The 27627-nt window shown below is 37.2% G+C and overlaps 2 protein-coding genes and 1 pseudogene across 5 annotated transcripts in view; 1 reads left to right on the top strand and 2 right to left on the bottom strand.

The window, feature by feature from the left end:
• Positions 1–16703, bottom strand: part of NPAT (nuclear protein, coactivator of histone transcription) — a 52505-nt gene extending 35802 nt beyond the window's left edge. Inside the window, exons 1-2 of one of the 2 annotated variants that reach the window (XM_060018009.1) lie at positions 16508–16703; positions 761–879 (exon numbers count right to left, since the gene is read on the bottom strand). In XM_060018009.1, the coding sequence (XP_059873992.1) occupies positions 761–879; positions 16508–16544 (156 nt within the window). In that variant the 5' untranslated portion in view covers positions 16545–16703. The remainder of the gene's footprint in view (positions 1–760; positions 880–16507) is intronic. The other variant, XM_060018010.1, reaches the window with a different exon arrangement.
• A 292-nt stretch (positions 16704–16995) lies between these two features.
• ATM (ATM serine/threonine kinase) overlaps positions 16996–27627 on the top strand; it is a 140176-nt gene continuing 129544 nt past the window's right edge. For 2 of the 3 annotated variants that reach the window (XM_060018006.1, XM_060018007.1), the window contains exons 1-5: positions 16996–17669; positions 21170–21268; positions 21349–21461; positions 22738–22883; positions 26786–26950. In XM_060018006.1, coding sequence (XP_059873989.1) covers positions 21197–21268; positions 21349–21461; positions 22738–22883; positions 26786–26950 — 496 coding nt within the window. In that variant the 5' untranslated portion in view covers positions 16996–17669; positions 21170–21196. The remainder of the gene's footprint in view (positions 17670–21169; positions 21269–21348; positions 21462–22737; positions 22884–26785; positions 26951–27627) is intronic. The other variant, XM_060018005.1, reaches the window with a different exon arrangement.
• On the bottom strand, positions 25053–25174 carry LOC132430389 (U2 spliceosomal RNA; annotated as a pseudogene).

Raw genomic sequence — 27627 nt, 5'->3', positions numbered from 1 at the left:
CAAATAATGTAGTTCTAGCATATACCCATTAAATACCAAACAATGCTCTACTGGTCTAGTGATATTTAAAAAAGAGGTGACAACAAGATATCAAAATATGTTTCATATTTGTCTGAAGTAAGCAACTATAGGAAAAGCAAATATAGGAAAGATTGGACTGCTATATAATGCCATAGACCAGGTGGCTTGTTTCTCATTGTTCTGCAAGCTGGGAAATCCAAGATCAAGTTGGCAGATGATTTGGTTCCTGGTGAGGACCTATTTCCTGGCTTGTAGACATCCCCCTTCTTGATGTGTGTGCACGTGGAAATTTCTCTGTCTTTCACTTTTTAAATCCCATCATGAGGGTCCCAACTTCATATTCTAATCTAAACCTATTTACTTTCCAAAGGCCTTACCTCTAAATACCATCACACTGAGGGGTGGGGTTTCAATACACGAATTTTGGAGGGATATAAATATTTAGTCCATAACAGGCAGTAAACAAGTAAGCCCCAAAACAAGCAGTAGTGAAACTAATTAGAAATGAGGGTGTCATTTTGAAACTGACTCTCAAAGTTGGAATTCACTTCCCAGCTTAGACATAAATGTATGAAAAAAAGAGCTGGCCTTCTTTAGGTCTTTCCACCGATGCATGAATACAAACTATCAAAATTTCTGCCCATTTTGATTTTGCTAATGGGCTGATTTTTAAGACCATGTTTATAGTGTCTTATGTGGGTCAATGATGAAATATTTCCTTAAAGAACAAATCACTCACCAGTAAGCAGGCTGGGATAAAACCTTCATCTGTACAGTGTTCTGCATATTCTTTTAAATTTGAACTTTCCAAAATAAAAGCCTGGCAGGTAGAAGTAAGGTTCTCTTGTTGTAAGTAACCTAAAGGAAAAATAAAATGTAACTCAGTAATTTCAGTAAATGCTGAACTTTCAATTAAAACTGCTGTTGAAAATACTACAGCAGTTTCACATCATAAATGTAACTTCAGGTGAACATGACGGGATTCTACAGCCTTGCCTGAAACACCAGTTTGTGCTGCAGTACAAAGCAGAATTCATAAAACGAGTGTTCGAAAAGAAAAACTCTAGCTAATATGCTATAAAGCCATAGTAAACAAAACAGTATGGTACTGGCATAAAAACAGACAAATAGATCAGGAGAACAGAATTGAGAGCCTAGAAAAAATCCACAGCATAAACGGTCAACTAAATTTGACAAGGAAGCCAAGAATACTCAATGGAGAAAAAAACCATCTGTTCAACAAATGGTGCTAGAAAAATTGGATATTCACATGTAAAAGAGTGAAACTAGACCCTTATCTTACACCACTCACAAAAATTAACTTGAAATGGATTAAAGACTTAAACATAAGACCTGAAAGCAAGAAACTCCTAGAAGAAAACAGGAAAAAAGCCCTTTGACATGGGTCTTGGCAGTGATTTTCTGGATTTGACACCTAATGCACAAGTTACAAAATAAAAAATAAACAAGTTGGAATATATCAAATTAAAAAGCTTCTGCACAGCAAAAGAAACCCATCAACAAAATGAAAAAACAACCTATGGAATGGGAAAAATATTTCCACATATCTATCTGATAAGGGGTTAATAACCCACATAAATAAAGAACTCATAAAATTCAAGAACAAGAAACCAAGTTATCCAATTCACCCTTGTGTACTGTTGGTGAGATTGAAAACTGATACAGCCACTACAGAAAACAGTATGGAGGATTCTCAAAAAATTAAAAATAGAACTACCATGTGATCCAGCAATTCCACTTCTGGGAATATATCCAAAGGAAAGAAAAAACACTATCTTGAAAAGATATCTGTGCCCCCTGTGTTCATAGCAGCATTATTTACAATAGCCAAGGCATGGAAACAACCTAAGTGTCCACTGATGAATGTATGGATAAATAAGTTGTGGTGTATATATACACACAATGGAGTATTATTCAGCCATTAATAAAAAAAAATGAAATCTTGGCATTTGGGACAACATGGATGGAACTTGAGAGTATTATGGTAAGTGAAATAACTTAGGCCAAGACAGACAAATGCTATATGATCTCACTCATATGTGGAATCTTAAAAACAAAAACAAAAAAACCCAACTGAACTCACAGAGAAAGAGACCAGATTTGTGGTTACCAGAGGCAGGGGATGGAAGGAGGGGCAATCAGAAAACGGTGGTCAGAAGGTACAAATTTCCAGTTACAAGGTAAATACAGTTGACCCTTGAACAATGCTGGGGCTAAGGGCATCGACCCGCCACACAGTCGAAAAATCCATGTATAACTATAGTTGGCCCTCCAAATCCGAGGTCCACATACGCAGATTCAACCAACTATGGATTGTGTAGTACTGTAGTGTGTGTTTGTTGAAAAAAAAATCCACATGTAAGTGGACCCGCACAGTTCAAATCTGTGTTGTTTAAGGGTCAACTGTAAATACTAGGTACTGTAAGTACACTGCAATATATTAAGTGATTATACTTAACACTGCTGTATGATATATATGAAAATTGTTAGGAGATTTAATCGATCCTAAGAGTTCTCATCACAAGGAAAAAAAATTTGTTTTTTTGCTTTCTCTTTTTATTGTAATTATGTGAGATGATAGAGGCGAACTGAACTTACTGCAGCAATCATTTCACAATATATATGTCAAACCATTATGCTGTACACCTTAAACTTATACAGTGATGCACATCAATTACATCTCAATAAAACTGGAAAAAACCAAAACTCCCAGAAACTCTAGCTAACCCAGAAAAATAAGGTGTTTGATAAAGTGCAATTACTGCACAGTAATGCTTACAGGAGAAACAATAAAGTAACAATAAATAACAAGAGAACCAATAAGTGATAAATGTTCTACTCCATAGCCTCCACATTAACTAGGTGAGTAGATGCTATAAATTAACTTATTGGATTATGAAAAAAATTACATTCTCTCAACATTGCAATTTACCTGTATATTTCACTTATTTGCCTAATGGTTTAAAAAAAAAATTGAAGAGAAGACCTACTTCGTATGAAATGTAAGAAAGGCACTCCTTTGCTTTTTAATTTCTGCCCTTTGGGAATCAAAGCATTAACTATTTCAACCAGAACTTTAATATTCACACCTAACTGACATTTATGAAACAATATCATGTACCAGTGCTTTGTACTTTCATATATATGAACACTGTCTTGACTAGCATCCTATCCTTGTTTATTTATTTCTTAGCATCACTGGGGTTCAACTAACCAACTCTATAAGCAGTAGTACAGCAGAAAAAGAACACTAGATAGGATATCAGGAGACCAGGTTCTTATTCTATCGTGTTAAAATAAGCATTGTGGCTTTGGGGAAAAAAAGCACTTAAATTATTCCAGAGTAAGATACTTCATCTATAAGGCATCACACCCGCCTTGACTTGTGAATCAAATCTGCTTATTTCCTTGTGTAAAGCTGAAGGGCTCACATCATTTCCCACAGCTCTCAGGTTAAACTTCTAAATCCTGAGCAGTTTCAGCAGGAATGGAAGAGTAAGGACCTCCAAAAGTCCTCTCTTCTATAAAAGCAATGAGAACACTGGCACAAATTATTAAACTTTTACAGAACTCTGAAAATAATCATTGTCTTGCAAAAAAATCTGTGAGCATTTATTAAGAAAAATGGCTGAATGTCAGTAAGGACAATGAACACTGTGGCATTTTAACTTCCTCTATTCTCATGCTCATCTCTCCAACTGAGTGGTATACTTGAAAATCAACAGCCTGCAAATGCAGTGAAAACCAGCAGCCCAGTAGAAAACGGACAGATCAGATGAAGCTGGAATCTTTCCCAAGTCCCATTCCCAGAAACTGTCATTATTTGATTTGTGTGACTTCATGTAAAACCTCACTTGCATGGCTTGTCTTTGAATTGAATCAAAGTTCACCCTCTGTAAACCTTCTCCTTGGAGGTGTTTTTGTTAAATCAATCAGCAGAAACTGGTTAACACTACAGCTGCCTATGACAGAGATAATGGTTGGGACAAACAACAAGCTAAACAAACAAACAAACTCAAAAAGAAAAGCTGGGGAATGAGAAGTCTGTAGGGGGATTTTAAAGGCTCTGACATACTCCTGGGACACTAGAAGGCCATGTGCAAATGTAGGGTAGCATGTGTATTCAGAAAAGATCTGACAACCCTAAGCACTCACCTCTGGCTGACCATAAGCCTCTGACAAGCAGGAAGTGAAGGCTAAGGCAAAGCTGTCAAATGCTTAGCCGAATGTTGAAGCATACCCCAATGTACACACAGCCCCCTAGCAAACAGTGGGAGATTTACTGACTCCAAGCATTTAAGAAAATCATTGTCCAATCATAGAATATAAACTCAAAGAATATAGACTTTACATAATTAGTTCAGGAGACTAATCGTTAAAAAAAAACTGCTAAACAACAACAAGGAGCAATAACAAACATGAAGGAGGGAGGTGAATCAGATTACAAGAGTTGTCACATTCTACCACTATACCAATTGAAAACTTTTAAAGTTCTCAATTTTCAATAAAGAAATTATGAGACATGCAGAAAAACAAGAAAGTATGGCTAATAAACAAGGGGGAAAATGTACGGTCAGTAGAAACTGTCACTAAGGAAGCCAAGGCACTAGACTTAAAACTTTCAGCTTTTTAAAATAAGGTCAGAGAACTAAAGAAAATTATACCTAAATAGCTAAACAAAATTATGAGAACATCTATGAAAAAGAAATAAAAGATAAAGAAATTAAAAGAAAAAAACCATGTAGAAATTCTAGAGTTGAAAACAAAAAACATAATAACTGAAGTACAAAATTTGCCAATAAATAGCAGATTTGAGGAGAAAGATCAAAGAATCAGTGCACTTGAACATAGATCAAATGAGATTATCTAGTATGAGGAACACAAACAAAAAAAGAATGACGAAAGTGAACAGTCTCAGAGACCTGTGAAACTTTTTCAAATGTACCAACATAAGCATATGTTCTGGGGGTCCCAGAAGGAACTGAGAGACAGAAAAGGGTAGAAAGAATATTTGAAGAAATATTGGGCTGAGAACACCCCAAATTTTAGGAAACTATAATCAATCTACTTATTCAGGAAACCCAAAAAACTACAAGTAAGATAAACTCAAAGAGATCCATAGCTAGACATATCGTAAATTGCCAAAAGAGAGAATCTTGAAAGTGGAAAGAGAAATGGCTTATAACATACAAGGGATCCTCTATAAGATTAACAGCTGAGTTCTCATTAGAAACCATGAAGGCCAGAGGCAGTGAGATGACATATTAAAAGTGCTGACAGGAAAAAGTCAACCAAGAATTCTATTATCTAGCATGACTTCTTCAAAATTAAGAAACTAAGATAGTCCCAGATTAAAAACACTGAAATAATCTGCTGCTAACAGACTTGCCCTATATGAAATATTAAAGGGAGTCCTTCAGACTAAAATGAAAGTCAAATCCACACTAAAATATTAACGAAAAATGGTAAAGGTAACTACACAGGCAAGAATAAAATAGTATAAATGATATTTGTTTGTAATCCTTTTCCTCCTCTCTGCTTTAAAAGACAACTGCAGGAACTTCCCTGGCGCTCCAGTGGTTAAGACTCTGTGCTTCCAATGCAGGGGGCGTGGGTTCCATCCCTGGTTGGGGAACTAAGATCCCACACGCTATGTGGCCAAATAAAAAATAAATTAATTAATTAAAAAGGGGGAAAATGTTCAAAAAAAAACCCAAACAACTGCATACAGCAACAATTATAAATCTGTCTTGATGGGCCTACAATATATGAAGATGTAATTTATATTACTTTAACAGCAAAAAGAAGGGGAAAGGGAATGGAATTATAAAGGTGCAAAATTTTTAATATACTATTGAAACTAAGTTGATATTAATCCAAATAGAATTGTTTTAAGTTAACTGTAATCTCTAAGCAATCATGAAGAAAATAACTTAAACATAAAAAATAAAAAGGAAACAATGAAATTAGAATGTTAAACTGGATCTACTCAATACAAAAAAGGCAGTACTAGAGGAATAGCAGAACAAAAAAAAATAACATGTATAGACTACAAATAATTAAATGGCAGACAAAATCCACATCTAATCAGTAATTACATTTAATGGCAATGGATTAAGCACCTAATTAAAAGGCAGAGACTCACAGAATGAATAAAAATATGATCCAACTATATGTTCTTGACAATAGACATACTTTAAAGACACAAATTAGTTGAAAATAAAAGGATGGAAAAAGATACACCATCCAGACAGTAACCTAATGACAGCTGGAGAGGCTACACCAGTATTAGACAAAGTGGACATTAAGACAAGTGAACGTCATATTCAATGATGAAAGACTCAAAGCTTTCCCCACAAGGTCAAGGACAAGACAAAGATGCCTGCTCTTGCCACTTCTATGCAACACTGTACTGAAAGTTCTAGCCTGGTCAAGACATCATCTAATCTGAAAACAGAGATATTTGACTCCTTCCTTTCCAATCTGGATGCTTGTTATTTCAATTTCTCTCCTAATTGCCCAGTCTTTAATAAATGAAAAAAGACTGAAATCATACTGAGTATGGAATTAAATGAGAAATCAGAAACAATGGGAAATTCACAAATATGTGGAAATCAAACACTCTCCTAAATAATCAAAGGGTCAGAGAATATATAAATAAGTAGAAAATATTTTAAGATAAATGCAAACAAAAATACAATATACCAAAACTTATCAGCTAAAGCATTGCTTATTTGTATACTTATAGCTATAAATACCTGTATTAAAAAGATGAAAGACCTCAAATCCATAACCTATCCTTGCACTTTAAGAAACTAGAAATAGAGCAAACTAAACCCAAAGGAAGCAGAGGGAAGGAAATAATGGATATTAGAGGAAAAAAAAAAAAAAAAAGGAATAGAGAGTTAAAAAATAGAGAAAAATCAATGAAACCAAAAGTCAGTTCTGTTTCCAGAAGAGATGATGTCACATATAGAAAATTTTAAATGACTTCAGCAAGGCTGTGGGATACAAGATGCCTATACAGAAATCAACTGTGTATCTATACACTTGCAATGAACAATCCAAAAATGAAATTAAGAAAACAATTCTATTTAAAATAACATTAAAAAGAATACTTAGAAATAAGTTTAACAAAATAAGAGTACACTAAAACTAGAAAACATTAAAAGACGTTAAATAAGACTAAATAAATGGGAAGATATCTTGGGTTCATGGACCCGAAGAATATCAATACTCCCAAAGTTGACCTACACACACAACACAATCCCTATCAAAACCCCACCTGCCTTTTTTGCAGAAATTAATAAACTGATCCTAAAATTTGTAAGGAAATACAAGGGACACAGAGTAGCAAAACAATCTCGAAAACAAAACAACTGGAGGACTCACATTTACCTATTTCAAAACATATTACAAAGCTATAGTAATCAAGATAACTGTGTACTGGCATAAGGATAGACATGTAGATCAGTTGAACAGAATTAACAGTCTAAGCTTTTATGGTCAATTGAGTTTTTAGAAAAGTACCACATCACTTCAATGGGGGAAAGAATAGTCTTTTCACAGCTGGTGCTGGGACAACTGGATAGCCACCAGTTGTCAAACTGAAGTTGGACCCTTTCTTCATGCTAAATACAAAAAGTAACTCAAAATGAATCAAAGACCTAAATATAAGAGCTAAAACTATAACTTTTAGAAAAAAGTCACAGGTGTAAATTTTTTTGACCTTAGATTAGATAATGGTTTCTTACATATGGCATCTAAAGAATAAGCAACCAAAGAAAAAAATAAACTGAACTTTATCAAAATTAAAAACTTTTGTACTTCCAAAGATACTATCAAGAAAGTGAAAAGACAACCAACAAAACGGAAGAAAATATTTGCAAATCATATATCTGATAAGGGACCAGAATACAGAATATATTAAAAAAAACTCTTGCAAGACAATAACAAGACAAATAACCCAATTAAAAAATGCACAAAAGATCTGAACAGACCTTTCTCCAAAGAAGATACACAAACTGCTAATAAGCACACGAAAAGAGGCTCAACTTCGTTGGTCATTAGGAAAATGTAAAAGCAAAAGCACAATGAGATATACTAATTCATACCCATTAGGATACCTAGAATTAAAAGACAGACAGTAGTTAGTATTGGCAAAAATGTGGAGAAATTGGAAACCTCATATATTGCTGGTAGGAACATAAAATGGTACAGACACTTTTGAAAACCGTATGTTAAGTTCTCAAAAATAGTAAACATAGAATTACCATACAACCAAGCTAATCCACTCCTAGGAATATATCTAAGAGAACTGAAATCATATGCCCAAACAAAACTTGTACACAAATGTTCACAGCAGCATTTTTAATAATAGCCCCAAAGTGGAAACAAGCTACTGTTCATCAATGGACAAACAAAATGTGGTATATCCATACAACAGAATATTATTCATCCATAAGAAGGAATTATCTATACTTGTTGAAACATTGATGAATCTTGAAAACACTGGTAAATTCAAGAAGTCAGACATAAAAGGCCACATACTGTATAATCATATTTACATGAAATGTCCAGAACAGGCAAATCTATAGACAGAAAGTAAATTACTAGTTGCCAGAAGATGTGAAAAGGGAGAAATTGGGAGTGACTGTTAACGAGTATGGGGTTTCTTTCCGGGGTGATAAAATGTTCTGGAATTAAGATAATGGTGATGGTAGCACAACATGTACTAAAAACTGCTGAAATTTACACCCTGTGGTATGTGAATTATATCTCAATGAGAAAAAATCCTATATTCTTAATATGTCATATGAGGCTCTACTTGTTTTATATCCTAATTTCCTCTTTAGCCTTATGTCTTGTCATTCCGTCGTTCCTAGCCAAACCGGTCTTTCAATTTCATGAATACATGAATGCTTTTTTTAAAAACTGAAATATAGTTGATTTACAATATTGTGTTAATTTCTGCTGTACAGCAAAGTGATTCAGTTATACATAAATAAATACACACACACACACACACATTTAAAACATTCTTTTCCATTATGGTTATCACAGGATATTGAATATAGTTCCCTGTGCTGTATGGTAGCACCTTGTTGTTTATACAACAATCTCTCAATCCATCCTCTCCTCCCCCCTGCAACCACAAGTCTGTTCTCTATGTCTGAGAGTATTTCTGTTCTGTAAATAGGTTCATTTGTGTCATACTTTAGATTCCACATATAAGTGATATCATATGGTATTTGTCTTTCTCTTTTTTACTTACTTTACTTAGTATGATAATCTCCAAGTCCATCCATGTTGCTGCAAACGGCATTATTTCATTCTTTCTTATGGCTGAGTAGTATTCCATTGTATACACGTACCACATCTTTATCCAGTCATCTGTTGATGGACATTTAGGTTGTTTCCATGTCTTGGCTATTGTGAATAGTGCTGCTATGAACATACAGGTATATGTATCTTTTTGAATTATCGTTTTGTCTGTTTATATGCCCTGGAGTGGGAGACTGCTGGATCATATGGCAACTTTAATTTTAGTTGAGGAACCTCCATACTGTTTTCCATAGTGGCTGCACCAACTTATTATATTCTCACCAACAGTGTAGGAGGGTTCCCTTTTTTCCACACCCTCTCCAACATTTGTTATTTGTAGACTTTTTAATATGGCTATTCTGACTGCTGTGAAGTGGTACTTCATTGTAGTTTTGATTTCTATTTAATAATTACTGATGTTGAGCATGTTTTCAATACATAAATGCTCTTATTTCAAGGCTACTGTATACTTTATTGCCTTTGCTTGGGCAGCTTATCTTTTCTTAGCCTAGCTACTTCCAACTCATTCTTTTTTTTTTTCCTTTTCTTTTTTTTCCAACTCATTCTTCAGGTCTACTGTAATTATCACTTCCTCAGAGAATCTTTTTTTGAATTCCCTATGTACCGAAATCCTATTACTGGATACTAGATTCCCTTTGTAGTATATTTACCTTGGTGTTGGTATAATAGTTAATAACTACTAAGGCAATTATTACTAAGGTCTTTCCCAACTTTAAAATTATAAAGGTCTACCCTCTTCACCTGGAATGATATCTTCAACCAGGCCCTTCAAGTCAAAAAATTGAGAGGGCCTACAAAGTTATTATATATGAGCATTATAAAAAGAAAAGGGCAAGGAAATTGTCATCCTATTTTAGGGAATGCCCTACCTGGGATTTGGGAACCAATTCACCAGTTTGTACTCATAGTTGATGAATCAGTTTTCCAACCTCTTGCTAATCAATGCTACAGGGAGAAACAAACATACAAAAAAAAACAACCAAAGACATTGTCGTTTGGAGTGTGAGAAAGCATTTAGAAATCAGAAGAAACCTTTCACTTCAGATACTACCACTTCAATATCCCCTTCACTGAAAATATAAAATCACTTTCAATGTGGATCAAAGATAGACTGCTATTTTCCTTGGTTTTTCATTTTTCACAAATAAACAACCCAATATAAACCCCAATAAAACTATAGCCAGCTGAAAAGAAATCATTTTTTATGACTGGCTTTCTAACAGTTACATTATTTGGAATAAGTAAGTCAGCTGCCACTAGGATTTCATGAAGTTAGAATTTTAAATGTCTATAAATCACTAGAATCATTCATGGAATCAGGGCAGTTGGAGCTTTTTCTTTACATGCTTCAAGACTTAAATTGAAGACCCCAAACAGTTTCTTTTCATGGTAGAAAGTTTCAAAAGTACTAATCACCCCAGACATATTGACAATCACTTGGGACTTCTAACAGCTGGTGCTATGAAATCTAATTCCTTAAAGTAGATTTGCTTTTTTCTAGACCAAGTATTCTCAAAACGCATGACATAGTCCCAAGGGGGTGAAAATTGGTACTGGGGAGGAAGGGGAATGAATAAAATATAACTCTTTTTATGCATAAATCACAGATATACATACAATATATAAACAGTGTATTTGTAACATTAAAATCTCATGCAAGGGGCAATTAGGGGAAAAAAAAGTCTAAAAATACTTCCTAAGGGTATGATAACGAAATAGAGGTTGAGAAATGCTGCCCAAGACAGAATATAGTGATATACAGTTAACCTTTCTAGAAAAATATGGTGGTAATTCCCTGGTGGTCCAGTGGCTAGGACTCCGTGCTTTCACTGCCGAGGGTCAGGGAATTAGCGGCGCAGCCAAAAAAAAAAAAGGAATCAATGAAGACCAGATAGTTTTTGGCTTCTTGTAAGATATTATACTTTTGTATAGTATACATTTGAGAAAAGCCTTTGTTAAAAGGCTAGATTGCTTCTACAACAGTGTTTAAAAGTTATGATACATTTTTAAATAGCAATATCTGATATAACTCTTCTGCTCTTCAAAAAACTTCCCACCTTTGGGCTATCCAGAATTCCCATTTTGGATTAGACTTGATGTATTCTGCTTTACTTTAGTCTGGGAAGTTCCAAAATAATGTGGTAAAGCAACAGTTGATTGCTTTCATGCTCATTTATTATTACACTTACAGTTAACCAGTTATTTGCCTACGAAAAGCTTATTTATCATCATTAAGTACCTGATTGTAACCAATTCTCAATCAGAATAATGGGGGAAATTTTAGGTACAAATTATTCTAAATCTAAAATGTTACAATGAAAATACACAATAGGGGCCAATTATCTTTTATTACAATAATACAAATAGTTACTCTTCAATCAAAATTAGTTTAATTTGTTTCTCCTTTTTATTCCTTAAAAAAATCTTTAGGGCTTCCCTGGTGGCGCAGTGGTTGAGAGTCCGCCTGACGATGCAGGGGACGCGGGTTCGTGCCCCGGTCTGGGGGGATCCCACGTGCCGCGGAGCGGCTGGGCCCGTGAGCCGTGGCCGCTGAGCGTGCGCGTCTGGAGCCTGTGCTCCACAACGGGAGAGGCCACAGCAGTGAGAGGCCCGCGTACCACAAAAAAAAAAAAAAAAAAAAACTTTAAAATAACTACATCTTTTGTGTAAACTTACTGAACAATGTTCAAATAGGTAATTTGAATGTCCTTTTTTCTTAATATTGTCTTCTGCCTGCTTTTCAGTGGCGGTAGTAATGAGTAACAAATAGACTGAAGGGAAAACATAATTGAAAAAGAGAAGGAAAGACAAAATCCTAGCTATATCTAGGGTTTTTGAATTTTAGGACCTAGGATGCCAACAGTCTGCCCTCTCTTCTTCCTATTTATAGAGAGGGAAAGATAAAGAGAGATACACCTGATGAAGAAAGCAAGAGACAGCAAACCTCCCTACCTGAAAATATTTCCTTCACATATTCTAATAATTTCCCCCAAATATCAGTAGTTTAAGATCTTTAAAAAATGTAAATATTCTTGGGAAGACTTAACTTGCAGTGCTTTATACTTAACTTACAGTGCTTTATATTACTAGATCCACAAATAACAAAGAAAATCTCTCTATAAAGAAGCTATGATCTACAAGGACCCAAAAGATATACATGCAAATAACTGTAATATAAGGAAAGGTGGTAAGACAATTGGAGTTACTTCATAGGGGCTAGAGAAAGTATTAACAGACTGGGGAATACTATGCATGTTTCAAGGAAGAGACAAATAGTGAAGGACAGTAGGGGAATCCCAACGAAGCTGATGGAAAGCACATATGGAGCATGTTTGAAGAACATGCCTGTTTTGGATGAAGAACTAGGTATATGATGGAGAACAGCTGGAAATACAGCTGAAAAGACAGAATGGGTAAGGACCATAAAATGTTGTAAATGTCAGCAATGACATATTATTATGAATAAATAACAGAATCTGAATAAACAGAATCTGAAAAAAATGACAGATATTATTCAGTACAAAGGGGAAGGTCATGATCACAGCTACACTTTTGTAAATATTTATTAAATATCTACGTCTTAGTGATATAAAAGTGAATAGAACCAGTGGCTCTTCAACTTTCAGAGGTATGGCAGTCCTGGTTGTTTGCCTTCAAATCTACTCTTCCTGTTTCCCCTGCTCTGCCCTGTAGGACAGGAAACCTGAGCCCCTGCAGGCAATTTCCTGGGCTCCATGTCAGCTAGCTTCTGGTTGGGTTCAATCAATGGGAAGCACCAGTTGGAGATTAGAGGGCAGTTGGAAGCAGCCATGTTTTTTTCCTCCATTTCCTCTTTGCCATGGTAGAATCTCCTCTACTACTGCTCCCACACCAGACAAGTCTACCTTCCAGCTTCCACAGTGAAACCAGCCTCTGGGTTTCATCTCTCCTTGTCTTACTGATTATCAGAGTGGTTTCCTGCTGTTGCTACTCTCTGAGCTGGCTCATGTAAGCAGCTTGTCTTAGCTTTTCTATCACCAGTGTAACCAATTCCCTCATTAAATCCCTCCATGTTAAATACTCAGATTACTTTCAGTTTTCCTGAATGGATGCTGACTCACACAGGAAGGAACAAACATATTTGGGAATCTAAATAAGGTTCTGGATACTTTACCCATAAAAAAAATGCCCCACCTATACATTAAGTTTTATAGATAGTCTGGGGGCTCACAGAACTCTTGAAGCCTGTCCATTAATCCCAGATTAAGAATACTACATAGGACAAAAAAGTAAGTTTCATTTTGGTAAGGTGAAGTTCTATAGGTGAATGATGGTGATGGTTACAGAACAATGTGATTGTACTTAATGTCCCAGAACTGTAAAAATGGCTAAAATGGTTAAATTTTGTTATGTTTTATTTTACCAAAAAAAAAAAAAAGTAAGTAAACACAAAGCTACAATAAAACATGGTAAGAGTATGACAGAAGTAATCCACAATGCCATGAGAGCATGTAAGGAGAAAGTACTAACTGTACCTGCTGGAAAAAGTTTGAGAGATTACAATTGACCTGAACCTTGAATACAAGTGTACTAGGGGAGAAAAACATTGCAGGCAGAGAGAACAAAATACATAAGAAGAGTATCTGCAGAAACTGCAAGTCGTTTGGTATGCCTGGAGCATAGGGCCTATGTCGAAAAGTTGAGATCAAGCAAGAGAGATGGGTAGGATCAGTTCCACAGAGCACCTTGTATGACATACTAATAAAACCAAAACTGGTGGCCCAGAGGCAACAAACAACACTTTGATGTAGTTTGGCCTGTACAATATTTAAAGAAATTCCAGCAAGGAAATAGCTGGATGTAGCAGAGTAGCAAGGGCTATTTAAGTGGAGTAGTGAGGTACGAAAGCACAGTATGTTGAAGAATGAAAGCTAAGTGAGGAAATAGAGCAACTAAGTAGAGCTTATTCTTTGAATAAATCTGACTTGTGAAAGGATGACATAGATAGAGCATTAGATAGAATGTGAGGTGGGGTCTAGGAAAATGTTTTGGTGTGTGTGGGTAAGGGTAAAAAACCCAATTATGTAAACTCTAAGGGAAGAACTCTATTTTTAGCATTTGGCACAGTGCCTGGAACATACTACCACCCAAAGATTTGCTGAAAGGACATAATGAAGAAAAGGGGCCAACAATGAGAGGGGCTGAAGGAGTACTGAGAGGGAGGGAGTACTGACAGGAGGAGAAACATGAGCAAATAATAAAACTGTTAATATTTTAAGCCACTAAGTTGTGTGATCACAGATCTCCATGTTGATATGATAATGCTAAATGAAAAAAGCAAGAGTGGTGAGTGTGGGGAGATTTGCTTTTTTTGGTATTATTCTTTTGCACAACTTGAAATTTTTTAAGTGCACAACTCTTTCAACTTTCAGAATTGGAGGTGTAGTGTGAATGCTTTAGGCAGATTTTTGTAACAGTAAATAAGATGAATTGCAGGACCATATGAGAAGCCATGACAACAGTCCAAAAGAGAAGTAATGGGATGCATACTGCTAGGATTGGTGGCAATGAAAATGGAATGTGAATGACAAATAAGAATTTTAGGGTAAGAAACAATCTCTGTAGTTTTTATCCATTTAAAAAAAAGGAGGAAGTCTAGGAGAGCAGCTGGTTTGTGGAGAATAAATACAAGTTTGGTGTAAATTATTCCAGTTAGAAAATCGTACTGCTTTCTTAAGACCAGTGGTTCGTGCCCTCCAGGAAACATACTGGCAATATCTGGACACTTTTTTTATTCTCACGACTGGGTGGGGGTGGGGACTGGGTCCTGCTGGCATCTAATGGATAGAAGCCAGGGATGCTGATAAACATCCCACAATGCACAGGACAGCTACCCATAATAAAGTATGTCAATGTTATTGTGAACTTTGTGAAAGTCTACTTTGGATCTGTTTACATATAAGCCTAATTAATATAACAATTACAAGATAGCTAGCTTTTTCCTTAGATGATGTAGGTTAACTGTTGATATTCAGTTCTGATAAAGTGCACAAAAGATTAACCAAACATTAACAAAATATTAGTTTAAACTTAAGTCATTATTTTCTCCAAAAACATATGGTAGAACCATTACCTTCTAATGTTTTCTGCAAAATGTGCTCATCGAGAACCTGTGCACAAAAGCCATTTTTTTTGGACAGGGCTGAGTACTTAAAATGGAATACGAAATGGATTTTTTTGGCAATAAAATAATGGTAGTAATGGCCGTGGATGCCAGGGGAAGTTTTATCACAGATGTTTACCATTTACCATTCATATATGATGTCTGTAAATCACTGGCTCTGGTTTTGAGATTTATGTGGCTCTCATTCCCAGCAGTACAATCCTCTTTATTCTTTCAGGGGAAAAACAACAAAACCCGTTTCCCACACAGACAATACAGTCTGACAACAGGCAGTGTTACTAATTCTTTTCAAATTGAGGAAAAACTAACTAGGACTAGAAAATGTTTAAATGGAAGGCATTTCCCCTGTGAAAATTCTTGCTAATCAAAAGAACAGGAATTGCTGCTGTCTTAAAGTATGCAACTGGCATTTCAAACCTCTACACTCTACGACTTCTTGCGGGAGGGTGGGGGATAGAGAAGGAAGATCACCCCATTTGTCCCAAATTCGTAGTTCTAAGGGCTAGTTATGAGAAGGTCGTCAAGAAGGTTCTTCTACAAAGCTGGGTGGCTGGGGAAGTTCTTATTTTTCCTAATTCGGTCCCAGCTCTGACACGGGAAAGTGAGCCCAAGGCTGAAAAACGCAGTCCATCCATCACATAGGCAACTCCCCTTGCAGGGATCCTAATTAAGTGTGCAGGCCTGATTTTCCCACCGGATCCGGGCCTCAGATGTTTCACCCCGAGCTTCTCTTCAGCCTCCCCTCGCCACAGAGCCTCGGAAGAGAGGAGCATCCACACACAAAGAAGCTTAAACCATCCGAGCCTCCGACTGAAGAAGATTCACCTCCAGTCTGAATTTGCAGGCGGGGAGGCAAAGCCCCAAAGCTTCCCCACCCAAGGAAAACCTTTGGCCCCAAAGGTCCTTCCGTCCTGCTTAGCCTGGTTCAATACCCCTCCCTCCAGCGTCGGCGCTTACCCAATACCAGTCGGGCTACGTCCGAAGGTAACAGCATGATCGAAGCCGCAGAAGGAACCACAATAAGAGACGAGACCCAGGTAAAAGCCAACACAGCGACAGCTTCTGCGCCGCATCTCCCGGTTCCAGTGGCGGCACTAAACCCGCGGCGATTTGTCCCGCCTCTTTAGCTCCTCGCCAGCCAATCGCTTCCGCCGGAGAAAGAAAGGCGCCGAAATGAAACCCGCCTGGTTCTCCTTCGAACTGTCGTCATATCCGTCCTCATATTTGGAGGGGTGAGGCTGAAGGGGGCGAGGAGGCGGGACGAGTGAGCCGGAGCTCGAGCTAGCGGGCGAGCGGCGAAGGCAGGGTCGCACGCCATTGGCGGGCAGTGCGAGCGGCGAACGCAGCGGTCGCACGCCATTGGCGGGCAAGGAGCAGGCGCGTTTCCTAAGGTGAGCCCGTCGTTTTGGGGGTGCGAGTGCTGGGAGCTGAAGCTTGTAGCGTTTGGCGCGCATGGGCAGACAGTGTCCGGGCGCCCGTCTGCCTTACTGCTTCCGACGGAGACGCACGCTGCGTGGTCACGCCAGGTTTGATCCGGAAGCCGAAATAGTGCGTGGACAGCAGGCTGGGCTCGTGAGGGAGGCGAGTTGAGCGGGATTCTAGGCTTCGGCCATCGCCGCTTCCAGAGATTCCGCCTTGGCTATCCGAGTCCAGCGGTAGGGGCGCGGAAGCAGCGCAGTGGCTTCTGCGTTGGGGAGTTCAGTCGTATCTGAGCCGTTCAGTCCTGGCCTTCAGACTCACTCCTTCTCTTCACCTCATCTTGCCCAGCCCACTGCCCTTATCGCTCTCGTCCGCCCACCCTTCCTGCTCCAGCCGACATAGCCTTGAAGCTGCTTCTTAATGCCCAGAATTGAACCTTCGTGCGCGTACCCTTCCCGTGTCCAGATGTAACTAGATGGCTTGAGTAATCATCTTTTTCTCCCCTCTCATAATTAGTAGTTTTAATCAGCGAGCAATTTGTTTGGGCTTAAACTACAGTCTCGTGATTAAGAGCATGGGCTTTGGTATCACACTCCCGGAGTTCGAGTCAGCTAGCTGTGTGACCTCGCTGTACTGTCTTCCTTGTGATAATCCTGTCCTGTGGTGAGCACTCAAGAGCGTTGGTGGCTGCTTTTATCAGGTACGGATAAGTAACAAGACTATTAGTATTAAGAATGAAAATGTGATAGAAGAGGATTGTGGTGGTAGAGGAGTGGATGAGGTTCTGTAGAAACGTAGCCTGGGAGAATCAATTCTGTTTGCGGTGAGACCTTGCAGTGTTAAATTGTCCTGGAGGGTGATAGGAACCTTCTAGACAGAAGGGAAAACGCATATAAAGGCACAACGTGTAAAAGGTTCCTGAAGCTCAAGAGTGAGGTCCTGCACTGAATGAAATAGATGTGGGCATTTTTCACGTGTTGAAATCATAGGAATGGATGAGATCCTACTGTGAGAACATACAGTGAGAAGTAAGGAGACAAGGATGTTCTTTCAGGTGTGGGTGGAAAAAGAACCATCAAAAGAGACTTGTGAAACAGAAAGGGAATAATGATAACTGCTAACATTTATTGAGCAACTTCTATGTCCCAGGCAGTGTTAAACATGGACACGAATCCTTACAATAAGTAACTCTTTGAAGATCTAGTTCAGTTCTAGTATTGTTTTTCATTTTATCATTGAGAAGACGGAGGTTTAGAGAGATTAGCTAACATGCCCAAGGTTATACAGCTTGTAAGTGGCAGGACCAGGTTATGAACTAGTACAATCTGACCACAGACTTCACACTCTTACCGTTAGAAAAGAATGGCATGCTACAGGTAGAATTAGATCTAGGAAGCTGGTATATAAGCATCATTGTCAAATTCTGCAAAGGGACCAACTTGGTTGAGATCCGAAAAGGAACAACGGATTTTCCAGTTCAGAAGCTGTTACCTAGGAAACATGTACCATGCCAGTTGCATGGTTGGGAGTAGAACCTTAATTGTTGTGGATTAATGTATTAATTGAATTCAGCTTTATCTGGTGACACTCTTACTCTGCCTGTCTACTCTCTAGTTCCTTTGGCCATCTTTCAGTTCCTCCAACATACTTTGCATTTTTTCATCTTGGGACCCTTTGGCTGTGCTAGTTTCCTTCTCTAAGATGTTGGTCCTTTAACTCTTTCTGTGATTGGCACCAGTTCATTCAGATCTTGGCTTTATTGTAACTTCCTCTGATACATTTTCCTTGATAGTTTATAAAAAATGATCCATTCCATTGCTAATGTATATTTGCTCCCTTTGAGTCATATATCACAATTTGGAATTATGCATTGATTTATCAGTGTACTTGTTTATTGTCATTCTTCCCCACTAGTCATGACTCCATGAGGGTAGGATTTGTGTCTATTTAGTTCATTATGTGTCTTAACTACCCCTAACATAGCACCTCACACATAGTAGTTGCCCAGTAAATATTGTTGCTTGTCGCAGTGAATGAACATTTCCTGTTTATGTAGATAATACTGAACTGTTTTGTTTTCTTGAAAGTAATCAATCTCTGAGAATTGGATAAGGGGAAAAGCAAGTTCAGAAAAGCCACAGCTTAAAAAAAAAGTTTAGGGCTGTCACTTCTTGGAAGTGTCACATGTTCAGTAAACATGCATTTTTTTTCACACTACAAATAACATTAAGAATATAGGTGCCTGGGCTTCACTGGTGGTGCAGTGGTTGAGAGTCCGCCTGCCGATGCAGGGGACATGGGTTCGTGCCCCGGTCCGGGAAGATCCCACGTGCTGCGAAGCGGCTGGTCTCGTGAGCCATGGCCGCTAAGCTTGTGCGTCTGGAGCCTGTGCTCCGCAACGGGAGAGGCCACAACAGTGAGAGGCCTGCATACCGCTAAAAAAAAAAAAAAAAAGAATATAGGTGCCTGCCTTTACGGTTCTTTGGATATTGCTAAGGTGTTTTCATTGGTTAGAATCCCAATTTTATTTTCCTTATTGACTCAGGAAGCCTTTAAACTAAGATTGAGCAAGAAGGGAGAGGAGTTCTAGATACAACTATAAGGAATGGAAAAGTAAAAACGACAGTCCTTGTCTTCAAGAGGTATACAATCAAATGAAAAAGGCAATCAAATAAATAATGACCTGTATTCTACAGCATAGAAAAGGAGGTTGTTATAGGGGTAAAAGAATCAGAACGACTTATGGATATAAATGGAGAAGAGAATTAGAGCTATCTGCCAATAAAATAGGTAGTCTTACTAGGAAGTTTGTTCTAAGTGAGAGTGTTTAAAGAGAGGTCAATAATTTTGTTGGAGAGATTTCTTCCTTTGTAGGAAGATTGGACATGGTCTCTCAGTTTGTTCCAATTTTAAGATTCTGTGAGATTAAGCAGGGGCAGAGTAATATACTTGATCTTGAAAGATTGAGTAGAATTTATGTGGATGGATGGGGAAAGGACTTTGCCCACCTTTTTTTCCTCTTGAGATATATATGTAGTGTAGATATAATAGACAGACGTACATTTTTTCCTTGTTTATAAACATAGTAACAAAAGTGAAGCTTCTTTGTAAAAAGGCTCAGAAATACTAAAACAATGCTTTTCTTGAAAGATTTTTTTTTAAGTTTATCAAAGGAAGGTTTGATTATATCAGAAAATCTAAAAGGAGGAGGTCTACTGCAATGGCATTAAGATATATAAAATATAGTTGACCTTTGACATTTGCAAGGTATATCACTATAGCATATAATTTCCTTCGTTTCCTTTTATAACAATAATATCATTTTTCTCCTACTTTTATGTATTAAATGAGAACCATAAAGCCAGTTGAGATGTAAGTGCTAGGCAAGGCTTACTAGCTCTGATAACCTCTTACATATCCATTCCAAAGCATAAGCAATTTAAGCTTTTGGCTCAGGAAAGTGGCAAGTCACTACGTATAAGAAAGGGTCCTTTTGGGCTTCCCTGGTGGCGCAGTGGTTGAGAGTCTGCCTGCCAATGCAGGGGACACGGGTTCGAGCCCTGGTCTGGGAAGATCCCACATGCCGCGGAGCGACTAGGCCCGTGAGCCACAACTACTGAGCCTGCGCATCTGGAGCTTGTGCTCCGCAACAAGCGAGGCCGCGACAGTGAGAGGCCCGCGCACCGCAATGAAGAGTGGCCCCCGCTCGCCACAACTAGAGAAAGCCCACGCACAGAAAAGACCCAGCACAGCCAAAAATAAATAAATAAATGAAATTTAAAAAAAGAAAAAAAAAGAAAGCGTCTTTTTAAATCGTTCAGACAGTGTTAAATCCTTAAGTGCTATTTTCCTTACTCTTTGCCTGGCTGCCTTTTTTTCATCTTTTATATTTCAATTTAAATGTCATGTTTCTTAGAAGAAGAAAAGGTCTCTCCTCTAAGAGATCCTCTTCTTAGAAGAGGTCTCAGAAAAATAAAGTAAATTATACCTTACTTATTTTTATCCTGCTACACATTCAACGCACATTTGCATGTTAAGGCTTTGTTTTGATATATTCTAAGAAAATCTCATTTAAATATGGAAGTATTAAGAAAAATCATTGTGCATTATAGTATGCCTCTAGCTATACAGTTAGATCTAACTATATATTAATACCACAGTCTGAAATAATTTTACATATGTATATTTTTTTTTTTACAGATGATGTGTTTTCTGAAATTCTGAATCATGAGTCTAGCACTTAATGATCTGCTTATTTGCTGCCGTCAACTAGAACATGATAGAGCTACAGAACGAAGGGTAGTAAATTACTTAAATTTAATCTTTCCTTGAAACAGATGTGTGATTGGTAACTCATTTTGTTCTTTTTTCATTTTCAGAAAGAGGTTGAGAAATTTAAGCGCCTGATTCAGGATCCTGAAACCGTTCAACATTTAGATCAGCATTCAGATTCCAAACAAGGGAAATATTTGAATTGGGATGCTGTTTTTAGGTATTCCATTATTTTTTTACTGTCTTTATTTTTCTTTTTCATTTTTATTTCTCTTGTGATTCTTTTTGTGTATGTAGGTCTAATTTATCTTTGCTCCCTTTGTACCCTTGTGCCTTGCATAGGAAATTGGTGCTCAATATTTATCTGAAATATAATTTTTAAAGGATGTTCATATAGAAAAAGTTAAAATTTTTGAATCATTTGTTCAATAAAATGTCTTAGACATATTTCACTCAAGATTAGAGAGAATTTCATTCATACCAGTTCATTCATAAGACTTTATTTCAAATTAGAGCATAAAATTAAGTTATATCAAGTCCTTTATTGTTACTTTGACATATTTAAATATTTCTCTAAGTAACTGCCATATGTTGAACTATAATAAAAAAGTAAAAAGGAATTTTAGAAAAACTCTATATGAATGCAGTTAACAAACACAAAACTCTGGCATTGGAAAGACACAATTCATTGCTGAACTGGAGTGGCAAACAGAATTGATGCTTTTTACATTAAGACATAATTTTCAATTACGAAGTCCATTTATAACTAGAAATAGATTGTAAGACTTAGGAAAGATGAATAAAATATTTTAAATTAATATAGAATACTGATAAACTTGAAAGAACATTTTCAGTCAAGGCGAAATATGAGTATTGTTCTTGAACGTTTAGAACAGATAATCTATTTTATTTTTTAGCTCTTATTTGGTACTAGATAGACTATTGCAAATATCATTGTAGATAACATGAAAAATATATACTTCTTTTCCTCTGGTTACTTACTTTATTTCAAATACCACAAATATAGTTATCTAAAGATGAATACTGTTTTGCATAAGCTGATCATGTAGGCCAAATATGCACCTGACGTACCCAGCTGATCATGAATATCTTATAGGCAGGCTTCATTTAAAGGCTAGAGACATTACCAACTGCCTAGGAAAGAGATAGGTCATGTACAGAGTAACAGAGTTGAGAAAGAATTGAGAGCCCCTAATAGCATTGCAAGCTTTTAGTGATAAAATGAGAAAGCAGGCAAGAAAGCAATAGAAAATCCTGGAGGTTACAGATTAAGAGCTTTGCAGGCCAGACTTTAAATTGGTGTTGAGGGCTTAGGCCTTAAAAAAGAAATGTAATTGTTTTGTTTAGCTGGTACATTGATTGAAGCAATGTGGTTTAAACAATGCTCTTTATGATGGCATGAAGGACTTTTTGAAACTATTATAATAATTTAAGTATTTAATGAGTTTCTGAAATTACATTGCACTTTCTTGAAGAGTTTTACAGAAATATATTCAGAAAGAAATGGAATGTCTGAGAACAGCAAAACCAAATGTATCAACCTCAACACAAGCCACCAGGCAGAAAAAGATGCAAGAAATCAGTAGCTTAGTCAAATACTTCATCAAATGTGCAAATAAAAGTAAGTGCTGTTACTTGGCTTAATAGATTATTGTTACATGAGTTTGGTCTGAATATGGTGAGATAAAAGTTCAGTGCTAACTCTTAATTTCTAGTACATATACTGATTTTTAATACTATAGGTTCAAATATTTGGAGGAATTTATACAAGCATGGAATGATAGAATCTCAGGGTTTAGAAGGATTAAAAAATATTATTTCATCTACCCATTTTTCTTGGATCCCATCTATATGTCCCTGGCACTTAGGTAGCCTTAATGATAAAACATGCCTTTTGAGGCTTTCTTTTCTGTTTTAGTAGTTTTCATAGTAGTGAAAACCTGTCTCCTTTTGTTACTGCTTCTGTTTGCTGAGATAATACAGAAAAATACTAACTCAGTTTTTTCAATATCCTTTTTTCAAATATCCTTTGAGATATTTGAAGTTACCCATGATATTTCCCCTGAGTCCTCTTCTCTAAGCTAAACAGACCTACTTCCTGTTGCTCATACGAGCTAGTTTTTGTGTCACTTCTGAATATTCTTCAGTTTAATTCCCTGTCTCTTAAAGTGTGGGACTCAATCTTATAGGCATATTCTTATTTGTATGGAGTGGAGCAGGACTTCCATATCTTTTATTCTATACTTCTACTGATTCATTCCAAGATCACATTAGCTTTCTTGGCAGTCAGAACCACACTCTTTAACTAATAGCATGCTTACAGTTGATTAAAAAAAACCCCAAGTTCTTTTTTGCTCCTGATGAGCCACATATCTCCCATTTTGAACTTATACAGTTTTGAAAAGCCAAATTTTTGAACCAAAATGCAGAATCCTAGTAGGCTTATGTAAGGAAATGGTTTTCATACAATGCTGAAAAGCTAGTGGCGGAAATGTTTGTTTAGGGACTTGGACTCAAACTTTGTTTATTTTTCACAGATAAGAAAGTGGCTTTGTGATGCCAGGTTTAGTTTAAGAATCAGAAAAGCCCAATGTTGGTAAACATTATTAAGTAGAAGGATATAGATTGTTAGTGAATGATGTTTCAGAATGGTGGTATGAGACTTGAGTCTAAAAGACAGTGGCTTTAGCAAAAATTTAGTTTTTTGGCTCCTCTGAGATGCCATTTTGTGTGGGTAGCTGCAAGTCCTGAGCAGGGACTCCAGCATAGACAGAAGAAAGCTACACCGAAATATTTTTGCACCTGCTTTTGCTCTGCATCCATTAAAATTTGTATTCCTAGCTACTAATGCTGGGCTCTTAATAGATCTTAATATGGTCTGACAGAATTTGTGAGTGAGTGAGAGAAAGATATTTGTAGCCTATTTGTAGCCCATCAGAAAAGTTTGCAGCTTAGAATTTTGCTTTAAAGTGAAAAAAACCTTCTATTGCAAAATTAACAATGGAGATCACATTTTCATTTTATTTATTTTTGGCTGCGTTGGGTCTTTGTTGCTGAGCATGGGCTTTCTCCAGTTGCGGCGAGCTGGGGCTACTCTTCGTTGTGGTGTGCGGGCTTCTCGTTGCGGTGGCTTTTCTTGTTGCGGAGCACGGGCTCTAGGCACGTGGGCTTCGGTAGTTGTGGCTCACGGGCTCTAGAGTGCAGGCTCAGTTGTTGTGGCGCACGGGCTTAGTTGCTTCACGGCATGTGGGATCTTCCCAGACCAGGGGTCGAACCTGGAATCCACCAGGAATACACCCTGCGTTGGCAGGTGGATTCTCAACCACTGCACCCCCAGGGAAGCCCGTGATCACATTTAAAAATGTATGAAAGTATCAATATGTTGGTTTATAGGAATAAATGGATGAAATTTTCAGTGTAAGATTATTCAAATGGTTGAAAAATGATATTTTTATTCAAGGCTTTTTTTTCTTTCAAGTTTTACCTTGTAACTTAAACATCTTTAATCTCGGAGCAAAACCAGGAGCTACTATCGTGTCATCTCACTTATTCAGTTTTTTTTTTAAAGGGTTGGAGGGTTGATGAGAATTTAAACACATGTCCAGACTTTGCCAGACTTGCTTAACATTGGTACCCAAGGTATGATGAAAGAAACAGAGATCAGAAAAAAAGAGGTAGATGGGAAGGAACCAGTAAGCAAATATTGTTCAACTATAACAGATGTTATAGTTAAGAAAATGTTAGGAAGACTATAAGAGAGAAATGCACAGGGTGTTACAGCAGAGGATATTATGATTGTGCATTTCATCATTAGCCAGATGCCTAAAATTATAAGCCATAAGTAAAAATGATTTTTTAAACTAATAAGAACAGAAACTACACTTGATCTTAGCCAAAAGGCCAAGAAGCGATGATTTTTTGTTATACCCGTGTATATTTATTTATCATACTTCTAAATAACTAGTCTCATCATAAAAAATCCTAAACTAGAATATATTCAAATATACATAATGACTTGCACCCTGCTCGTAACTTACAACAAAAAATTTATATGCAATTTTAAGATTGTTAATATTGAAATATGAAAAATTTCAGCTGTGACAGCAATATGATTTACTGAAAGTAACAAATAACTTTTAAATGTACTTTTGTTACCTTTAAGAATATATCCAGGGCTTCCTTGGTGGTGCAGTGGTTAAGAATCTGTCTGCCAATGCAGGGGACGTGGGTTTGAGCCCTGGTCAGGGAAGATCCCATATGCCGTGGAGCAGCTAAACCCACGTGCCACAACTACTGAGCCTGTGCTCTAGGGCCCGCGAGCCACAACTACTGAGTCCACACACCACAACTACTGAAACCCGAGTACCTAGAGCCCATGCTCTGCAACAAGAGAAGCCACCGCAGTAAGCCCGCACACTGCAACGAAGAGTAGCCCCCACTCACCGCAACTAGAGAAAGCCTGCGTACAGTAACAAAGACCCAACACAGTCAAAAATAAATAAATAAATTAAATAAATTAAAAAATATATATATATCCAGGGACTTCCCTAGTAGCACAGTGGTTAAGAATCCGCCTGCCAATGCAGGGGACACGGGTTTGAGCCCTGGTCTGGGAAGATCCCACATGCCGCGGAGCAACTACACCCGTGTGCCACAAATACTGAGCCTGTGCTCTAGAGCCCGCAAGCCACAGCTACTGAGTCTGCGTGCCACAACTAATGAAGTGCGCGAGCATAGAGCCCGTTGCTCTGCAACAGGAGAAGCCACCGCAGTGAGAAGCCCATGTACCGCAACGAAGAGTAGCCCCTGCTTGCCTCAACTAGAGAAAGCCTGTGCACAGCAAAGACCCAATGCAGCCAGAAATAAATAAATTAAAAGAAAAAGAGTTCCATTAAAAAATATATATATCCATTAATTCTGAATTTTCAGGACCTCTAATAATTAAATAAAACTAAAAATTATAGCTTTACATATGTATATATAATAAATGCTATTATAGGACTTGGAAGTAATTTTGCTTTTCAAAGGAAATAGTATTCTCTTTATAATCTTATTCTAATCAGGTTTTTATAAAAACTACCAGGAAACTTTGGGTCACTCAAGGTCTAATGTCAGAAATTGTGAATTATTAAGGTAGAATGAATGATTGTTTTTGCTACATAATCCTATAGGATTGGCAAATTTTTTTTGTAAAGTAACCAGATCGTAAATGTTTTTGACTTTGCAGGCTATGTAGTCTCTGTCTCAACAACTCAACTTTGCCATTTTAGCATGAAAGTAGCCATATACAATATGTAAATGAATAGACATGTTTATGGTCCAAAAAACTTTATTTCCAAAAACAGGTGGTTGGCTGAATTTTGCCCCTGGGCCATAGTTTGCTAATCCGTGTTTTATGAGAAGGAGGTTAGTTAATAGTAAGTTCCCAAATGGAATTATTTATACAATTGCCATTCCAAGCATCCTTAACTTACTTTTCTTAAGATTTATATGTTTTTGTTTGTTTGTTTTATTTTTAAATAGGAGCACCCAGGCTAAAATGTCAAGAACTCTTGAATTATATCATGGAGACAGTGAAAGATTCATCTAATGGTGCCATTTATGGAGCTGATTGTAGCAACATATTGCTGAAGGACATTCTTTCAGTGAGAAAGTACTGGTGTGAAATATCTCAGCAACAGTGGACAGGTATGTTTTGAAGTTTGTTATTTGTGAATTTTTCCTTGTGAAATGAAATTTCACCAAAAGAGCATTCAGAGTCTATTTATATCCCCCAAATGACCTCACAGTTTAACAGTACCTTAGTGAAATTAAATGATTATAGAATCTGACACTTTTCATGTATTATGTACTTCTTAAATTGTCACTAATAATGTATTTGGTGCCTGCTATCAGAACTAAAATTACAGATTTGAAAGATGCCATACCTGTCCTCAAAGACTTGACAGTCCAATGACAGAAAAAACCAAGTAAACCAAAAGTTATAATGCAGTGAGTTCACAGATCAGTGACACCTAAATGCAACAATGATTAAAGTAGAAAGAAGAAAACCAAGAGAGATGTCATAAAAGGGAAAGCAAGAGAATTTCAAGTTGGAAGGGGTGTGACATTTAAAGTGTTGTAGAAATAATAAGATGTGGAAGTATCCATTAGGACTAGGCAGTTTGCAGGTCACTGGTAAGGTAATTGAAATGAAATATTAGAATAGAATATGTAGGACCCAGTGACTTACAAGATAAGTAGAGTGGGGTACCATGGAGGTATTGTTGACAGTTTGTAGGTGAGAGGTACTAAGAGACCACAAAGGAAGTTTGGTCAGAGGCTGAAATTTTTGAGTTTATTGATTTCAAAAGTGGAGTATTTCT

Source organism: Delphinus delphis, chromosome 8, assembly GCF_949987515.2.
Source record: "Delphinus delphis chromosome 8, mDelDel1.2, whole genome shotgun sequence".
NCBI classification, from domain to species: domain Eukaryota; kingdom Metazoa; phylum Chordata; class Mammalia; order Artiodactyla; family Delphinidae; genus Delphinus; species Delphinus delphis.
Note: the sequence above shows the minus strand (reverse complement) of the source record. Positions and strands in the feature narration are given on the sequence as shown.